We start from the raw sequence: 20,181 nt of genomic DNA, 5'->3' as shown, positions 1-20,181 counted from the left end.
TGTACTCTACCGTTATGTCGACAAATGCTGATGTACCTTCCTCTATGTACTCTTCTAAATAAAGTTTGTTTTTCTTTACAATTTGGAAGGAGATTTTGCTGCACTTGAGTTTTAAGGTTTTCTGGCAGGCTTAGTCTTGCCTGTTTTAAGTGCTAATGTCGTGGATATGCCTTTTTATTCGCGTAATGTCAGATCAACAAGTCTGCCATTGATTTTCCCTCAGAAAATTAAAAAAAAAAACAACGGATCAATTTATTTTTTTCATCTCGTGTTCTAATTCTCAAAAACAGGCTTGAATGAAGCATGTTCAACAGGTTTTAATAAGTTTATAACATATCATCGAGTTCTTAAGACATGAATATTAAGTTTTGCTTTCAGACTTGAAGTTGAAACGTCCCCTCTTTAATAAAAGTGAAAAGCATCTAAAACATTTCTAAACACAGCTCAGCATAACAGCAAAACCTTCAATCCAAAATGTTGAAGTTGGCTAAGCAAGTCCTATTCTTTAATTCACTTATATTGACAATCGTCTCGTTCGCTGAGCTAAATGACTTTCATGTCCTTCTGGGCTATTTTAATCTCAATAGTAATAAGAATACAACTATGGCAGGTTTCACAAATAGACAAATTATAATCTAGCTACGCCAAAAGGATTATTTACCAGACTTTAATCAAGAGACTCGTAACGGCAATATTTTTCCATGAAGTCACAAAAGATGTTTTCCATCCAAGCAACCACACCATCCTATGTACCCTGCATGATGGCTTATTCTGCCCACCATTGCTCCATGCACAAAGGAGGGGCCCTTCCGCAACAAATCTTACAACTTTTCCCAAATCGAAGTTTCAGTACAAACTTTTAATATCAACCATCCCTTTAGTGAAGCATAATTATAAAACAGCGTGGGGAAGTACGAAATTGACTAAGCTAAAGTTTACTCAGACATTCTCACAGCACTCGAGAACTCTTGGGCTTAGTTGCGCTTTGTAATGTCCCCAACTCTGCACTTGTATACTCTCACTTGTTTTCTGACGGCACTTACATACCCCAAAGTTTCTAAAACTAGCTCTTATATACCCTTGCCCTCACTTTTTAGGCAGCATTTATCTACCCTAAAGTTTTAAAATTTTCATTTAAATATCTAAAGTTTCTAAAATTTAAGACTTAATGCCCTAAAGTTTTTAAAATTTGTACTTAAGTACCCTCAAGCTTAACTATGGGTATTAAGTGCAAATTTTAAAAAGTTTAGGGTATTTAAGTGCAAGTTACTTTCAGGCACATAAGTGTTGCCAAATAAGTGACGGTATATAAGTGTAACCTTTAAAAACTTCGGGGCGTGTAAGCGCTGCTAGAGGTACATAAGTACAAAGGAGGAGTAAAGCCTTCTAACCAGGGTGCTAAACCGTATCCGTATCCGAGAAAATATCCGTAACCGTATCCGTTAGGACATGAATATGGTTACTCAAATCTATAACCGATAGGATATGGTTACATATATGGTTTTATAGTGAAATATCTGTATTCGTATCCGAAATATCCGAATACATATTAGACATACTCTTACGATAGTTTCGATTCTTAGATTATGAATTTGTGGTTAATTTTGATGATCAAGATGTCTAATCTTAACTTTTCAATTATAATGGACATATTAACAAACTCTTTTGTATCACATGAACTATGTTTTTCTCAATACTATCTAGTTTTCTCATATCTGTTTTGTATCTGCATGCATATCCGCTTATATATCCGCATGTATATCCGTAACCGTATCCGATTTTAGCGGATATGGTTATAAATTTTTCTTACCATGATATATCCGTATCCGTATCCGAGATAGGTAAACGGATATGGATATGATAAGCATCATATCTGAGCCGTATCCGGACCGAATGCACCCCTACTTCTAACCCGTATCTGCTGTCAACGCCAACGGAGTCCACGGAGGAAAATGAAAACAACCGGTCACCTCTCTTAACAGAGATGACAGAGCTTAATCTGTCACAGATGTAGTAGCTTTATAAATATGTAATAGAATCAGGTCACTTCTTTTTGTACATAGTAAATAATACTAGCTCTAAATTATACAGCAGCAAGAAATGCAACCCTCATCCATGCAACCCTCATCCGCTGCATAAAGAATCGCCTGATGGTCTACAACAAAATATTTGAATGTATGTATTTTACCGGAATGCCTCAACTATTGAATCAAAAAAATAGAAGAGGATTCTGTAGTAGATTTTGTTTATAGTTGACCTAACTATTTTTTCGCTTCATTGTTATTGGCCTCCTCGTCTTGGCTAGCCAGCTTGACTATGTCTTCGACAAGTATCTTACCATCTGTTGAAGGAACATAGTGTGAAATAAGAAATTCATGCGTACAAAATACAAAAGATGAGAAGAAATGAATTTTTTTTTTTACGCGGACCTCTGTCTCTGGAGAGGTTACTGATGAGCTCTTGGACGCTCTCCTTGCCTAAAGTATCTTTAAGATACATCGCTGCAGCTGCAACCTCCTCTGCTGTCACTTTGCCATCATGGTCCCTAGGCATTGCAACGTACATATGATTAGCAAGCAAAAAGCTTGTGAAGGATAGATTAACTTGCAAGATGCAAGAATTTTATACTTGTGTGTTCATCTTTAAAGGTGCAGGGTATGGTTCAGTTAGAGAGGAATGCCACTCATTAATTTCACAAAATTACAAAGATACTGCTGCACAAAGTGGGAAGTGCTTAGGTGCAACATTATGTTGCTCTCCTGAGCATTCTCATAAAGGAATCAATCATTAGGATATACGACAAACATTTTATCTTTATGCCAATCAGAAACAACAGCCAATAGTTACCTGTCGAGAAGATTGTAACGGTCGCCAATTTTAGCATCAACATCATCAATCTCCTTTTCAAGGCTTTGAAGCATGCTATCAATCTGAAACACAGGATGCATAAACACAAAGATGTTGAGAGAAACTGTAGTTGAATAATGGAGCAAATGAAGAGCGGAGAAATGCAAGTGAATATTTTATTCAAAACCTAACAAAGGAGACATGCAAGTGAATATTTTCTTCAAAACCCAACAAATTCTAACAAATTCATGGTATCATTCTTTAACTTTTGGGTAGGGCAAGTTCCCCTGTAATCAGCAATTCTAAGAAAATTGCAGGGATAATAGTCCACAAGCTCTCCTTGGAAAGCAGATTCGGAACTAGTAGTTGCCAGATGATGCAGTTGAATAGGTCAGGTTGGTTCAGCTTCCAATAGGGTCAAACTCAACTCAAGTAGTTGGATGGACACAGGAGCCTCTTCTTCAACCCAACCTGCTGCAATTGGTGTATACCCAAAAATCTGCCAGAGTTGTTGCAGAGTATATGACTCAGTTGGTGAATTCAATAGCTACCTGAACTTCCTTAATCATTGAATTGTCATTTCTTCCTCTTGTAACACCCATCAACAAAATAAAAGGCCTCACAACATTAAATGAAACTACTAGCAAGGTCACTTGCAATCTAGGCTTATATGAGTCCATAGATTGATACTAGAACACCCAAGCAACATACTGCTGCAAAATTTTCATGATTTTCTTAGGAAAATGTGTCGGAACATATGGTTTCAGACAGCAATGTTTGACCTACAGTCAATCCAATAAAAGGAAACTTTTTAGCCACTAAATTAGTTAGTGAAGTCAAAAGTACTATGATGCTATCCATATTGTTTTTGTTACCCATGTTAAAAATGTACTTATCTAAAGCCCTTCAACAGGAAGGGGAAAAAACCAATAACCTCAACTGCATGCGACAAAAAAATGGCAGAAAAACAAAACGCAACAGAAGTAAAGTTTATAAGTAGAAGGTTCCTTACCCGATCTTGAAGAGAAGATGTGACCTTATTCCCTGATGCTACTTCAATAGCTTCATCCCTAGCTGCTCTATATAACTTCTTAGCCTCTTCTTCTCCATCAGTACCCTCTTTCTCAAGTAAAGTATTATACAACTCTATCTGCATGCAGTAAAGTTGATACTGCTTCAGCAAACTAAAAATGCTTGCTTTGCATAATTAAGAAAAGAACCCTTGGTACAAACAGTCATCAAGGCCTTATCACAGATAAAACATAATTATTATAGTGGCAAGGAAGCCCACCAAAAGATAAGAAGTTACCTCTTTGTTTACAAGGCTCAAGAACTCTTGACGCTCCCTACTAACTGACTGCAAAGAGCAAACAAATAGAAATATATAAACTCTCAAAGCAGTACATTTAGATTTTTTTAAATCTAATGAAAAACGTGAAGAAATGGAAGGAAATAACGTGGTTTAGGCCTTACAGATGCTGAGGCTAGAACAGCCAGAGCGCGGCTGATTCTACAGAGCTGCTCTTGTTTTTCTAATGTTTTTGCTTGTGCCAGCTCCTCTGATTCACGAGCAGTAGGACTGGTCATCTCTTTCAAAGCCACATCCTCATTAAACTCAGGTTCCTTTATCTTAGCTTTCTCTTCTTTCTCTTGCTTTTTCTCTTCCTCCTAAAAGATGAATGAAGCATAAAGACAATGAATTCAATTTCACAATTCACATAAAGCAAGGGACGAAGTGATCATATCAGTAAAACTGAAATATCATCAATATTCAAGCCAAAGTGGGGACAACTTATAGACCACGATTAATTCAGCAAAATCCTGATTGATCACATTTCCAATTCCGAGCTCAAACCTATGCAAATCGTAAAGTCCATATTAATCTCCTTGTCCAACTATAGGCAAGAGACGTGAAAGACTGGGAAGGCAAGCAACCCAGGTGTGCTTAACTACAATTATTGATCCCTTGTTAAGCTCGTCTAAAGAGTGAGAATTTCAAGGACTGTCATAAGGTATGACATACATCTCTCAGATAAATATAATTTAAAGAATAAATAAGAAAATGCATTAAATGCCATCCACATGTGCACCTAAGTTGATGCACCCAGGCATACATAGTAACTAATAAGCCATAAAACATACTGTTCTAAGAGCACACCCAAACGCAACCAGCTTGCTTCACAGAATTATACTAAAAAGTTGGAGATATTAACTATAAGAATTTTTTTATATCTCCATTGCCGAAAGAAAATTTGATGCTATGGTGTAGTTCTTCTGCATTTAGAAAAGTAAATACAGCCAAATTTGGGCAATGAAGTCTTCTGAATAGGCATCTTCAGGAATAGGCATCTTCAGGACTATGCTTGAACAATAAATTTGAAATAAAGGTGTCTTAACCCATGGAAAGCCAAGGACATGTAAGGATTGAGAATTAGTAATTCAGGAATAGCAAGATGAAGGGAAAGAAATAGAACAACTGCCGTAATAGGTGCAACACATATCTCATTCTATATGAGATAACTGATACATAAACTATAAAGCTTAAGTTATTAGTTCATGATCCCAAAGGCCAAGGATGTATATCCAAAACCATTAATAATATGAAAGAAGCCCTCTATTGTGCCTTTTTGATACAAGAGAAAATCCAGAGCCATAGTTCTCTTTAAGGAAGTAACGATAATCAAGGAAGGAACCTTAGTGTGGATGTGCTAAAAAATAGGGTGCAAGGAAAATTCATGCAAGTTCCTGGAATACACAAGTCATGTTTTCATTTGCATCAACAGAAATTAAATTTTACAAGCGCATCATGTTATGCTAATATCAAACAAATGAATTATGCATAAAAGCAAGAAAAGAAATTTCAGTAACAAAATAATTTTGCAAATTTGTCCTGACAGAGAAATCAAAAAGCTAACATAAGTTACAAAGATGACCTTATAAATCTCACTTATCCTGTTGATACTCCTCGCCAGTGCAAGAAATAAAACATTTTTAATATCAAACAAAATTCTTTGAGAGAATTATGTGCAAGTACCTTGATAAGTTCTTCTTGCATTTCAAGGAACTCCAACTTCCTTCTCCTCTCTGAAACAGAATCTTCAGATGGCAATCCAGTACCAACAGTATCGACAACTTCATCTGGTAGAGATGACAGTGTAGCTACAACAGCCTCTTCGGGCTTCAACTTTCCAGACACAGTAAATGCTCTGAAAATTTGCATTAGGAGGATTCAGGAAGAGCACCAACAAAAACTATTATAGTTCAAAAAACACCAAATTACCTAGAAAGTATGAGCAGAGAAGATGGAAGAGACCGATTGAGTGATAAATCCAACCAATCTCGCAGCTGCATAAGTAAATTAGAATGCACAATTTATAACTTGGCAAATGTCTTTAGATTACAAGCATAAAATTATTGAACTAGAAAAAAAGTGATTGAAGAAGTTAAAAAATCTAATAGTCAACAAGTGCACACGAACACACACACATCTGAAGTTCGATAGAGAATTATGGAAGAGACATAAACTCTTCAGTTCAATATAGTCATCATGCTTGTTTTTGCAGTAAAGAAACATTAGAATTAGCTAAAAGCCTGGAATAAAAAATTATCATAAGCAAGAATAGCTGTTGTATTCTTTCAAATTGAAACATACCTGCTGGCGCATCTCCTCGGTTGAGAGCAAACCCAGATGGCCTCTATCACGACATGCTTGTCGAAGTTCCTGTTCTGAAAGAGACTCTACGCCCTCTGCTTGGATTAGCTTATCATCCTCCTTTATCCTATATAAATCAAACAGATAGTTTAATCCTCACAGAAGTATTAAGCCAAGATCTGATATGCAATAATGAACTGTACTGTGTCCATCACGACAATTGAAACAATTGAACCAAAGGGTATTCTTTAGTACAGAAAATGATGACACAAATTGACAATGAAGTAAGTATTTGTTGTACAATGGCAGAACAATATTTATGACCTGGGAAATAAACAGATTACACCATAACCTTCTCTATTCCTTAATCCTTAATCACTAGAACCCATAGTTTTTAGGAATGTGACTCAGATCCTTGCAGCAATTACTCCAACAAATTTTCAACAAAAATGATCTATTCGAAATTCGAAATACAAGCTTTTAAAACCAATAATATGTCTTAATAATATCTAGGTTCACTAAATTAGCTATCCACCAATGTGGGAACAAAAAATGCCCTTCAAGAACCATGGCACACCATTCTAAACTTATTAAAATATGCATGATCCACATGCTAAATGAATCAAAAGGAGTTAATGAACTGTGGTTTTAGGGGAAAATACACAAGAAATAATGAGCAAATTGAATTTTAGTAACCCTCTCTTGCCCTTTGCAGTTCACAATTTTGGAAGAGCCTGGGGCATTTGGGGGGGAAAGGAACTCCACTTCATATCTCAATTCCAAATACAATGAGGTTACGCGATCCAAAGCAGACAACATCCGTTGCCTTTCTTGCCATATCTACCGCAACATGGAGTTGTAATTCAGAAGTCAACAGTGCCTAACCAAGCCATGGAGTTGTAAGTCAGAAGTCAATAGTGCCTAACCAATCCTACCAGCCCGCAAGCTAGCCATGCCAAGTAATAAGCCCAACTGCACCTTCATGGTTATACCTCCCCATTAAAACCCAAAATGTCCAATTCAAGAACTTCTAGGTTTCCTTACCTATAGATCTCCAAAAATCCATTGTTAATACAACTTTGCGATAAAGAGGAAATGAGTCAGAAATAACAAGTTATCAATACATCCATATGATCCCTCGAGTCTGAGACAAAAAATTGGCTTTTGCGATTGCTGTGAACAAGGGTTTTGTTGTAAAGGGTCTAGATGGCAATGGAGACTACAAATCCAACAATTCTTCGTTGTCTCCATTCATAATGCATCCAAATACTGCCCACATTTTAATATTGTATTCAAAATTGCTACTAGGAGATAAGTATCGGCAAGTTGATTTTGACCAGTCTTTCCAAGGACAATATATATCTTGTTTTCACCCCCATGCAGATGCATTAACATCAAATAGTTGCAGAGCCACTGATTTATAGGATCACAACAAACTTCAAACTCATGTTAAAACTGAATTACAAATTTGATCGTGAAGATGTTTATATAATAGTTAAATTTTATATTATTTACTTGCTATATCCATAAACAAAGGAGCTAACTAACCACATGCTGATCTTCCATAATGATTTGATTCGACTCTGTTACGCATATATCTATATGTAATGCCAAAAACTCTCAAAACACGAGTAAGGTTAGTCTACTGAAAATTAAGGCATGTAGTCCGCACATTTTCTGATGTGCAAAAGAGATGATGTGTAACTAACTGAAGGTTAAAGAGGAAAGAGTTTTGAGCGAAAAAACAAAAAGTTGTCTGTCTATTTGGGTGGGTTGGCAGGGGAGCTGTTGTGAGACAGGGCAGTGGTATGGGGTTTGCATGTGCTGGGACTGTTGTTGCTTTTTGAAGGGTTGGTGAAGAGTATGGACGTGACTTGTATGGACGACAATGTGAACAAGAAGGGAAAAGTAAAGTGTTTGGCAATGATGCTCAAGAAGCTTCAAGTGATCTTAACATGTCTAAGTAAGCTATTCAAAAGGAATTATTTAAAGTTTAATAATTTCAAGGAAAAGAATTGTTAAAAAAAGTATCACGTAGAACTTACTGTTGTAACTTTTTCCGAAGCATATAGCGTAAATATTTATCTGTGCCATATGGTGGAATTCCCATATACTTGCACATATTAATTAATCTTGGCCTGCATAAGGATTTGACATGTGTCATGTGGTATTAAATAAGTAAATTCACAAATTAACCAGTAAAAAGCATATAGCTACCTGCTAATATTGTCCAGAGTCAACTCATCATTGAACAGCTTTGCAAAGCTTAGGATTTCATCATTTGAAATATCAGCGCCAGTTCTGACCTAAATAAGCACCCGATTGTCATAGAAACAGAAGATACAACAAATGTTTACGTATGACCAAAAGGCCTTAGGGGAATAGTACCTTGTTCAAGAATTCATCTAGATCTTCTGCCGTCTGTTTAATTTCTCCAGTACGTGAGACCTGTACCTCTTTTGCCATTTCCTTAGCAGTGTCCTGCAAAAACTTAGCGTACTCTATTCGTGCATTTAGTCTCCTTTTCAGAGCTTCCTACAGGATGAAAGTCAAAAGCAGTATAGTCAGCTTCAGCACCCTGCAGGAAAGTATAGACCTTCTATACAGCAACGCGAAGAGAAAATGCAAAGGGAAGATGGACCGACAAGACAGTTCTAGGTACCAAGCTACATACTTATGTGAAACAATCAGGCACAATTGCCATGAGTTATATGAACTAAGAAACTCTAGCTTTTGTTTTGACATAGTCCCTAGAAACAACTGTTTCCCATGAAAACTTACAGAATATACCTTCATACTGAAAGATTTTCATGTTCATGTAGAATAAAGTACATCAACTAGATAATTTTCCAGAAAATAATTGCTAGTATTACACTGAGTACCTGTTCTTTCATCTTGTCCTGAAAAGTTGATGGAAGCATGTTCGGGAACAATTTAAGGAACACTGGAAGTAAGAATTCCATGAATGGAACTATGATAAAAACAGCAACCGGAACGAGCCTGAATATATCAGCTGTGGTGCGAGTTAGCTGCTGCCGCTCCCTTCTAGAAAGGCTCTTCCCACCAGCAAGTTTGAGCAGTAATCTCGAAGAAATCCTGATATCTTTCCACAGTAACTTCAGACCAAGCCAATAATGCTGCAAAGTAGAAATAAATTCATCCTTCCAGTGGCGCAGCTTTACAGCCCAATCCGCCCTGCAAGAAAAGCGAACTCAGTTACCAAACTCAAGGTGATCATAAACACTGAAGCACTGAAAGTTTAAAAGGCAAATAATAATATTATTAATAATAATAACCCATACCTACTCATGGAAGCAACTGCTCTCAATGCGGGTCCAATCCCCAAAAGCTTCGCCCAGAATTTTTGTACGATAGATTGAGAAGCTTTCTGTGATTCTTGCAGCTTTTTGGCTTTCGCTTTAGCCTTTGCACTACTTAGGCCTTCAACAGCCTGATCACATTCCTCTGGCGATGCCTCCTTTGTTTGTTTTGGATTCTGATCTTCTTTATCCTCATCCTGGCGAGCTACTTCAGGTTGACCAGCTGTAGCCGTGGACGCAGTCCGACTTGGCTGCTGTGACAACCATCTGACTCCTAGGGGAAGAGAAATCTCTGATCTCCCATACCGGCTACCCAAAATAGAGGCTGGATAATTGGGAAATCCTCTGGGTAAGAAGTATAAATATTCTCTCTGTATTATATTTGATTCCTGCTCCTTACACTCTGAATAATTAGAATCTTGAGCCTTTCTATCTGAGTCTTGAGAAAATTTTCCCTGTGCAAAACTAGAAAAACCAGAACATGGACGAACAGTAACATTCAGGTGACCTAAGATGTACTTTCTTCCTCTGACAATCGCTCTTGACGCCATTTTTGCTTTCTTTCCCTTCAGTGGACGAGAACACTAAGCTCATGTCTTTCCGGGAAAAGCCCCTGAATCAGCCAATTCTTTCAGCGAATGATTATAGAAAGACAGACAGAGATGATATATGAACAATATGTGCTATACTAATGATAAAATTCAATTCTCTAAGTAACCAACTTTCTTTTCATGATAGAGTTTTCAGTTGTTCAAGCACCATATAGGATGATTTTTTTTTTAATCTAGTGAGTACACATGATGCACACAACGAAACCCATTTTTCTCAACAATAAACAAATAAGAGCATGATAACCAGTAGAAAACCAAAAGTTCACAACTTGTAAGTATTTAATGGATCAATTTCTAGAACAAAGTACCTATCAACCTCTTCTAACATATTTCTTTACCTTTCCCCCTGTGAATATTCAGCTAAATCTCGTCATAGTATTATGCCTTTATCCAGACTCGTAATTACGTAACGTTTTAACAATTTCTAACATGTTCCTTTACTTACTTTTTCCATCAATTTTCAGTCAAATCTCATCAGAGATGCTATATCAACAATAGATGTTAAATTAATGATAAAAATTCTATTGTTTAAGTAAATCAACTTCGGTTTTGTAATAGCTTTTCAGTTATTCAAGCACCATGCAGGCTACTTCTTTTGTATCTACTAATAAGCATTTCCAAACATGATACACAAATAAACCCATTTTTCTCAACAATAAATCAGCACACTCGCAAATATTTAATGGACTAAAATATAAAACAAAGCTCCAATCAATATTTTCTAACATATTCCTTCCCTTATTTCTCCTAGAATTTTCTACTAAATCTGATCAGAGCACTATGCCTTTATCAAGACTTGTAATAAGTTTTTAACAATTTCTTCTAATAACAAAAAAAATCCAGCTGATGATCATTAAATTTTAGGCGTTCCAGCAAAAACTTAACACTCATCCGAATGCAACTAATCATATCATAGAAACCCCAAACGCATAAGTAAAAACTTTTCCCCAAATATCAATCTAATCCTAACTAATCCTCGTATTACCAAAATATCCTACAGATCAAATTAGGTCTCTAATCAATTAAACTTAGTATTCTTATCATCGAATCAAACTCAAAACTCGGAAAAAAGGGGAAAACTTGAAATGAGAGATTACCGGGAGAGCTCGAGGCGGCGACTCGCCGGAATCGAGCCTTGAATTCGTACAAAAAGTTTCAATATTCGATTAATTTGGGATCGAGAAACAGAAGAGAATGGAGGTTTAGGGTTTTGAGAGAGAGAGAGAGAGAGAGAGAGAGACGTAATTTGGGTGAGAAATTGAGGAGAAAGAGGGAAATTTATGTTTCAGTGCGGGTATTTATAGAGGAGAATATGCAAAGAGCAGGGAGAAAATGCCCTCATTCGCTTTCTCTTCGAAGAGGAAGCCTGAGGGTAGTTTTGTAATTAGGTCGAGTTATTTGGGCAGCTGCTTTAGTTACTGGGCCTTCTGAAGACATGCTCTGCGCTTAAATTCTCCAAAGTTTAGGCCCAATTCTATTTTTAGATAAAAGGAAAACAAAGGGGGGAATTGACAAACAGAGCAGAAAATATAATTCTTTGACACCCTCACTTATTATTGTTTTTTGGATAAATAGCACTTAAATGCCTTATAGTTTTCATCCACTTGGCACTTATATACATTCATTTGTCTTTTGCAGTTTTTTATAGGCCCTAAGCTGTTTAAAGTCAACACTTACTACGCTCTATTGTGCAAATGTAAAAAAATTTACTGGAATTTTCTCACATGGCACTTAGAATCAATCAGCACATGAGTGTCATATTCGAAAAGTTAAGTAAAAAATTTCACGTTTGTATAATAGACAGTATTTAATGTGAAAATTTTAAATAAGCGAGAGGGTATATAAGTACAAAGTGAGTGAAAATGTAAGGTATTTAATTGCTATGTGTCCTCTTTTCGGGCATTGGTCTAAATTAGTAATGAAATTAGTCATTTCACTCATTGAAATGGCTAGAGACCCCATTATTATTTTTTTTAATCTTGTTAATGTTGCTCTTGATTGAAGGGGGATTAATTTCAGACAACTTAAATAGTTAGGGGGGGCCTAACAACAATTCCGGTGATTGGAGGAGGAGGGTGAAGAACCGAGCATCATTTCAAAACCCCATCACTAGTTTGTTTGCATTTTGCAGAAAAAACCCCCCCTTGATCCGTATAAATTATATATCCAGGACTACAGCAAAGCTCCATCCCTCTCCCATCTCGAGACCCAAAACGGAACCCAAAAGCTCACCCACTTTCTCCCTCTCTCGTCATCTCATAAAAAAAAATCAGCCCTGATCTCCTAAAAATCCCCTTCGCCCGACGATCGAGCTCATCTCCTGTTGAATCTCCGAGTCCTCAAGCATGGGGAAGAACCAAGCGTACAAATCTATGCAGAGGGCGAAGCTGGGTTCGACCTCCGGTGGGCCCGAGGAGATCGAAGACGGAATGGTTCGTCCCCTTTCATACTACCATCCATTGGATTTTCTAGGGTTTTGAATACGAAACGAGCTTGTTTAGTTGCTAAAGTTATGTTCTTGAATCTTTTTAGGATATTTTGAGATATTTTTTATGCCTGCTAAGATAGTTGCGGTAGTGCCCTTGTAGGTTTTCCTCAAAGAATCAACTGAACTATGCGGACGTTTTCTCGAATTAATACCAATTTTGGCATTTTTTTTTTAGTGTAGAAGTGCATGGGTGTTGGGGGAAGTGAGGGACGGAGTTGCCCATGAGCACTAGATATTATAACTTCGTATAATCATCGTGTGCTCATAATTGGAGTAATCAATGGCCCGATCGAAATTGAGAAAAAAATATATGTTGCTTTTTGAATTATATAAGGCTTCCCTTCTCTAGACTTTACTGGTAGAATTGTGTTTAATAAAGATCAGGCATGTTCCCTTTTGTGCTTGATAGTTTTTAGGGTTTTGAATCTTGAAAGGCCTTGGTTAGTTGGTGAGGTTTATCGGTTTGAATCTTTTTAGCATATTTTGATGTGTATCTAGAATCGCTCCATTAGCTTGATAAAGATTCTGAGATTATTTGTTGATAAAGCCTCTACGTTTTTGACCCGTTTCGACCTTTTTCTGAAGGAATCAACTGAAAGCCTGGAATTGACACTATATTTGCCATACTTTTCAGCATGCAAGTGTATGGGTATTGGTAGAAGTGAGTGTTGGAATCCAAGAGCACTGCTTATCATAATCTTGTAATGTCGTGCTCATTCTTGTAGTAATCGGCGGATGAAACAGAACTTTAACGCTAAAATACAAAAAAATGTCACTGTTGCTGTTACATTAAATAATGGAAGTACCATTCTTTAATCTTTACTGGCTGTGTTTGACGAAGATCTAGCCTGGTCCCCTTTTGGGTTTATCCATATGCATACTGTTTTGAGTAAATGTGTTGTAATGGTCTGATAAATATATTTGCATCTTTCTTTTTTGTTAGACGAGGGTCAGATTTCAATTTTGTTGAATGCAAATATAAAACCATACAATAGGAATGTGTTTTTGTGTTTACATTTCTGAAAATATTCATCAGTTATGTTAGATTAATCTATTTCTATTGATATGATCCCTTGTGAGTACATTTTCTAACATAGTGGGTGCAAAAAAACTACAGTTTCTCTAGTTTGGTTGCAAATAAATAGCTAGTATTCCATTATGCTACTGTGTAGTTCTATTTAAGTAGAGTGATGGCCTTTGCACTTAAAATGGTTTTGTTTCAATAAATAACCATGTGCACCAGCCATACATTTTCTTTAAAACTGGAATTATAAACTTCAAAAGTATAGGTTAGTCCAGGAATCACATTGAAATAAATGTTTCGTCTATTCTAGGTTGTGTACTGATTTACACAACGCATCACACAGCACTATGCAAAAAGCTGATGTATTAACCAATGTTTTATAAAGTGTTAGGCGCTTCTAGGCGCCAGACCTAGTGCTTAGAGCCCAGGCATCTATGCAGATGCCTAGGTGGTGTATAGGCATTTTTGATAGAGAGAGAGAGGAAAGAACTATTTTTGAAGATTCAATCAATGTCCTCACTGTTTTATCTTAGACTTGGACATCGAGCTTTTATCTGGTCAGTTGTAACCTAGCCCATTCCCTTCAACCATTACTATGTTTAAGTGAGCAATATGCCCCTTTCTAACTGGGTGTAGTCTGCGTAAGCAATCCATGCTTCCCTTGGTGCTCCTAAGAATTAGGTGGTCGGCCTCAGTACCACTTAGGTCTAAGCGGCCACCTAGGCGGGCGCACAGGCCACTTTTTAAGTAGTGGTATTGAAACTTTGAAGTATGAAGTAAAGGTATTATGCGAAACGTGCATTCTAAAATATTGAGTGCAAGGTTGAAGATAATGCTTAGAACACAATATTTTCCTGAAAAATTATGTTGTTGATCACAAACTTTTATATCTTCATCTAGGGATTAGAGTCATAAATTCTTAGCTAACATATCTTCAGTACCACATTAGTTCTGGTGTCTGTGGGTAAATGATGAAAGCAAAACTTAGGAACTGGAGTCGGTTTGTTTTTTTCCCATCAAATAAGCTGTATTTGAAGAAAAAATATTTTCTTATGTCACATTTGTGAATCTGTGACTAAACCTCCTTAGTCACTAGGTTACTTGCCTAGAATTTGTTATACGTAGATTTAAGTTGCACTTTCATTTTTGCTAAAAGAACTTTTCTTAATTGAAGTCATATAGTTAGAGCACTGAGCCAATGTAATTTGGTCTTGTGCTTCTCTGAATTTTATATGTAGACAGTTAATTGCATCCAAAGATGTCCTCTGTTGGCCGCTTATCTTTTCATTTTTATTCTTTTTCCCCTTTCAGGTTTCTTTCAGTTTTTTATATTTGATCCGATAATGTTCTGTTTGCCACTATTTTTGTTTCCTTGAATTTTTCTAACGAGGGCCGACGCAGACGGATGGTTCATTTCATTCACCAGAGTGGCATGCTGCTCGTTTGGCCAGCCTTAATACATCTCACACTATAACGTGGGAAGAATTCAAAAAGAAACAGAAGGTAATACTTTGGCATTTGACATGCCATGTTCTTCATTTTGAGAGTTTTATTTGTTTAGATAATATGTGTTACTGTGCCATTCATACATAATTTAATGTAACATCTTGGGTCAATATGCTTCTATGTTTCCATTTAACATTTGGGCTTTTTTTGGAATTGTGAGGTTTATTTGTTTCTGTATTCATATGCTGTGGATTTTGGCACAATTCTTTCATTAGGAAGATTGAATGATGGCTAAGTGAAGTACAATGTTAGTATTTTTTTCTAAGAGGGGTCACAGAGTTACACAATTACATTTTTGCAGATACACTTGTAAAGGTGGTATCTACCATGTGCAGGTCTGCTAGATATGAGAAAATGAAAATGAAATCTTGAAATTATTGTAACATTTACCTTTTCTAAGAGGATCCTTCAGGAGTAGGATTCTATATGACATTAGACATCGATGTACATTGTCAAAGTCTGAAAACCTGACCAATTGATACAAGTCATAGAACATTAGGAAAACTATACACATTTATCTTAATCTTCATCATATAACCAGGAAGTTTAGGCCTTTGTAACTTGTCTAAAATAAAAATTCTTACAGTGATAACATTAACATCTCATACATATAAATGAATATATGATGACAAAGTCCTGCTGTTTAAGTCCTTTAATGCAACTCTTCTATTATGTGTAAATGTTGGTAAAATCACCATTTTATTGCAGTTTAAAGCTTACAAATGAACATAAAAATTAAAGGACAAAATCAATACCCAATATCTGCAGTACAAATTTAGTGAGTGCCAACCAGGGTCAACTAAAGAGTTGCATCTGAGAAAATTTGCAAGCGTGTAATGAAATTGCAGACATGTTAGACTAGGAGACTATATAAGTACGTGTGTCTTGTATGTATTGACATGGCTTGATAATATAATTGTTCGTTCTGCATAGTTGACCATGAATAGTGGGATACAGTTCGTGAAGTTGGCTAAAAACAATCTTAATAGAGTGTCAATTAAGATGGCTATGATGCTTTTGTAATGGTGAGAACCATAATTTTTTCGCTATTGGAACATAAATGCTGGTATCAAAATCTCAAACATATGATTGCTTTAGTCCTAGTCAATAAAATTGTAATCTCTTTGTTTGCATTTAAAAAAATTTGTATATTTCAAATTCAATCTTTCTGAGCATCCACAGGTGGTTTTACTTTGTACCATTTTGTGCAATTTGACAACTGTAGTTTTGGTCTACTGATACTTGTAGAATCCTCTATTTTATTTCCTTGTTTAGGAAGATGAGCTCAAAAAAGGTGAGTTGGAGGCAGACAAGGATAGGATGATGAGAGAATACAGGGCGCAGCTTGACGCTGAAAGAGCACGGAAGCTTTCCCTTGGGAGAAACCACTCCAGCAGCAAGTCACATAATAATAAAGGTAACATAGAAGTTTAGAATTTATATGCATCCAAGTAACTTAATTGACTTCTGTTATCGATTTACTGACTTGGAGGCATTCTAATGCAGAGAAGAAGGATAAAGATTCGAAGAAAAGGAGTAGTAGAAAGAGAAAGGTTTCTTAATTTTCAAATTTATCCTTCTCTATGTGCACTTTTCCATTGAAGCAAATGCTTGTTACGCTTACTCCTATTAATATCAGACAAAGCTTTTAATCTGTCACTTGAACTGTTTTTCATACATTTTATGTGTGTAGGTTGTGTAGTTATTTACAGTGTTTATGTGCAAACGGTGCAAGCGGAACATGAAGAATGGAGATGTTAAAGGTTCCCACTCATGCACTGATGAAGAATCTAATTTCAGGATGTAATTTGAAATTTAGAAGTTGGTAGAGAACTTAAATCTATATAGGGAAAAGTAAAGCATTCTATTTGTAAGGATCATCTCAGTCAATCAAAGTTCATAAGACAACATCCTGAAGTTTTGTTGATATGCGGTATACCTGATTAGAGAAGGAGATAAGCATGGCAGTGCAATTCACGGTGACACCAGAATAAATATGAAGGGGAAATATTGCTTTCTAAGTGCTATATTCCGGAGCATGAAATGATTTTAACAATTTTTTTGCTGTGATTTGATGGTCATGACTGTTTCAATTAGTATAGCAGTCAATAGTCTAAGATAGTCCAAAACCTCCAAAATAAAAAGGGAATATTCATTTTGCTCCATCAAAGGAACACTATTTTTGCTGCAACTTCTTAGTTATTAACATGAGTATGGCATGTCTTTCACATGGTATTTTCATGCCATCAACTTCTTTGCCTTGTTTGCTAGTATGTATCCTATTTTTGTAGCATTTTTTTGAGTGATCCTCATCCAACGGATTATGTAATACAAACACTCACCTATGTGTTCTAATTTATGCTTTGCAGCACAGGCGGAGATCATATGAATCAACTTCCTCAAGTTCACCCTCTGAATCTTCAAGCAGCAGCGATGAGGAGAGGGATTCGAAAAGGTCAAGGTCAAAGTCAAGATCTAAGAAATCGAAGAAGGAAAGAAAGCATAGGTCAAGAAATAAGCATGTCAGCAGTGAGAATGAGGAGGATGGTCCATTGCCACTCTCCAGATTCTTTGGCACTGTAAAGAGCTGAAGCGGCTTTCCACTATTAGACATGAAAATGTTATGTATTCTGCCTTTTGAATTTTCTATTTGATTTAATAAAAAGGCATACTATCATCGAGGTTTTAGAAGAATGAGTGAAGAGTGAATCTTGTAACCGCTTGTATCATTTACGAGGCTACTCCATGAGCGGAAACAGAAATTTGGCGCTTGGAGTAAAGAATTAGGATTGCATTTGCTGATAATTTGCACGTCTTCCAGTATTTGATTGTGATCATTTTTCCTGTACAATATTTGTTCTAGAACTTCAGTTCTGAATCCGACAAGATATGATAGATTTTGAACCATTTTAAAATTTGGTGTTTGTTTTTTTAGTAGTTTTTAGACCGAGTAGGTGCTTTTTTAATGTTTTATCTTTGTGATTTTGTTTAGGCCAAAAGATGAATCCATTTTAATTATCGACTTCAGATCCATAGGAGATTCTTTTTGAAAATGTAAGAAAAAGAAAGTACACTTTCTTCACTGGATGTTTGTTAATCAAAACCAAATACCAAATTTTTCAAATCAACCAAACGTCTGTATAATAAGGAAGAGCATAATCCACTATATTACCATAGTTGCGGTACATATATCTCAGATTTCACCAAGAAAGTCAATAAAAAAATATCCAAAAAGTCAGCAAATTTTCAAGTTCACACGCTACAGCTCAAAGTTCAAATTACACGCACGAAGAGTTTCCAGAGTACCCGCAATCAGTCACCTTAGATTTTACAGCACTTTGGGCCAGCTCAGTTCTTAAAGGTTTACATACAATGCTTGCGAATGTTGAGAGGTATTCTGAAGGTGTTTCATTTATATGCATCTCGTGAAGTAAGTATTACCGACATATCCGCCAGCCATTGCCCTCCTCACATTGGTCTCGAACAATCTCGGGTTGTCATGTAGAACAGCAGCTGCCTCGTGATTTAGCGGGTCCTCATCGTTGGGTTGCTGCACATAAAAATGGAGCATGTTACTGAGGATGAAAAATGACTTTAATCGAGGAAATATTTCTCAGTGTGAAGGAATAAAAACCCTATTATTTTTCCGGTTAATTTTGCGGATAGTTCCCCTGTAGTGTTGTTGTTTTGAATTTACTATACCTCTAGTTTTATTCTTGTAGATCTGGCTGAATTTTGTTGGCTCTTTTACCCTCAGGGGGTCTATTTGTCAAAACAAAATTTCTTTCTTTGAAGATAAACGAGTAAAAAAGAAAAATTTGCCCACAGGGTCAATCCACAACAATAAAACAGTAGTAGTAAATGCAAAACAACAATACTACAGGGGCCAATCTGCAATTAAGCCCTTTTTCCAAGGCCTCGAATAAGTTTTAACCCAACATTAATGGCGAAACTCAATTGAACCAGATTGCTCTAGCCATCATTTGTAAAAAAATATTTGCAAGTCCTCACAAGCAAAATATATATGATGTATACCGATAAAGAAAAGGAAACAGGTGTTGTTGCCAAGAAGTTTTTAATATGATTCGCAAAACAGTATGCACGGGAAGACTTGCTGCAAATGCTGGAAGTATTGGAGTATTCTTCTATTATACAGTTGACGGTGCAATCAGGATCCCTTTATTACTAAATCAAGGTTGCTGAGTGACGTGACTTAGAAAAGTCTCATCAATTGAAGAACCACCTTGAAGTGGTCAAGAGAAGCAAAATTTGGATCCAGCAGTTATAAATGTCCTTGGACCCTTAGTGCTTCATCCTATATAATAAAACTATCAGCATCCCTTAAGACGAACAGGTACGGGAGAACAGATAAAACATTCTCAGGTTTACTGACCCTTAAGACGAACAGGGCCCCTAGTTACGGTGGAACACAAACACAAAAACTTGGAAAGTTGGAACATTACAAGGAAAACAGAAAAAACATGGTAACACGATAGACAAGAATCTAAACATCTAAGCTGGTCAATACTAAAAATGAGCTTTTGGTCCATCTAAAGTTGGTGACCCTGCAGTTAACCACATTCAAGAACTTCCTTTTTTACAAGGCCACAAGATCAAAATTACATAAACCATGTTATCATCATCTATGTTGCTAAATCTTAGGTGTGAAGATATAAGCGATATGGATCAGTCCTTGGGTTAGACAATGTGCTCTGAAAGAACATCGAGAATTA

General features: G+C 36.4%; 3 protein-coding genes across 5 annotated transcripts in view; 1 reads left to right on the top strand and 2 right to left on the bottom strand.

Moving 5' to 3' along the window:
- Positions 1,991-11,764, bottom strand: LOC109824012 (LETM1 and EF-hand domain-containing protein 1, mitochondrial-like). Its single transcript, XM_020390511.1, has 15 exons — positions 11,528-11,764; positions 9,802-10,432; positions 9,382-9,694; positions 8,888-9,034; positions 8,717-8,805; positions 8,545-8,637; positions 6,500-6,626; positions 6,128-6,192; positions 5,882-6,053; positions 4,321-4,515; positions 4,157-4,204; positions 3,860-3,997; positions 2,848-2,930; positions 2,430-2,545; positions 1,991-2,341 (listed from the first exon to the last, which is right to left on the bottom strand). Exons 2-15 carry the CDS (start codon positions 10,368-10,370, stop codon positions 2,262-2,264), a joined length of 2,235 nt encoding a protein of 744 aa, XP_020246100.1. The 5' UTR covers positions 10,371-10,432; positions 11,528-11,764; the 3' UTR covers positions 1,991-2,261.
- LOC109824016 (protein FAM133-like) lies at positions 12,613-18,253 on the top strand. The gene is made up of 5 exons (XM_020390519.1): positions 12,613-12,862; positions 15,344-15,445; positions 16,724-16,865; positions 16,955-17,001; positions 17,818-18,253. Exons 1-5 carry the CDS (start codon positions 12,776-12,778, stop codon positions 18,037-18,039), a joined length of 600 nt encoding a protein of 199 aa, XP_020246108.1. The 5' UTR covers positions 12,613-12,775; the 3' UTR covers positions 18,040-18,253.
- Positions 18,590-20,181, bottom strand: part of LOC109824212 (NEDD8-conjugating enzyme Ubc12-like) — a 9,762-nt gene continuing 8,170 nt past the window's right edge. For all 3 annotated transcript variants that reach the window (XM_020390748.1, XM_020390749.1, XM_020390747.1), the window contains exon 6: positions 18,590-18,998. In XM_020390748.1, coding sequence (XP_020246337.1) covers positions 18,861-18,998 — 138 coding nt within the window. In that variant the 3' untranslated portion in view covers positions 18,590-18,860. The remainder of the gene's footprint in view (positions 18,999-20,181) is intronic.

Source organism: Asparagus officinalis, chromosome 9 (assembly GCF_001876935.1).
Source record: "Asparagus officinalis chromosome 9, Aspof.V1, whole genome shotgun sequence".
NCBI classification, from domain to species: domain Eukaryota; kingdom Viridiplantae; phylum Streptophyta; class Magnoliopsida; order Asparagales; family Asparagaceae; genus Asparagus; species Asparagus officinalis.
Note: the sequence above shows the minus strand (reverse complement) of the source record. Positions and strands in the feature narration are given on the sequence as shown.

What these genes read in the sequence shown, in the direction of transcription:
- LOC109824016 (XM_020390519.1), top strand. Translation starts at nt 12,776, where the DNA reads ATGGGGAAGAACCAAGCGTACAAATCTATGCAGAGGGCGAAGCTGGGT. An exon ending in AATTCAAAAAGAAACAGAAG is followed by an intron (nt 15,446 to 16,723) that starts GTAATACTTTGG and finishes TTCCTTGTTTAG; the next exon opens with GAAGATGAGCTCAAAAAAGG. An exon ending in CAAGTCACATAATAATAAAG is followed by an intron (nt 16,866 to 16,954) that starts GTAACATAGAAG and finishes ATTCTAATGCAG; the next exon opens with AGAAGAAGGATAAAGATTCG.
- LOC109824012 (XM_020390511.1), bottom strand. Translation starts at nt 10,370, where the DNA reads ATGGCGTCAAGAGCGATTGTCAGAGGAAGAAAGTACATCTTAGGTCAC. An exon ending in TGCAAGAAGAACTTATCAAG is followed by an intron (nt 4,516 to 5,881) that starts GTACTTGCACAT and finishes TTCATCTTTTAG; the next exon opens with GAGGAAGAGAAAAAGCAAGA. An exon ending in TGAGCCTTGTAAACAAAGAG is followed by an intron (nt 3,998 to 4,156) that starts GTAACTTCTTAT and finishes TACTGCATGCAG; the next exon opens with ATAGAGTTGTATAATACTTT.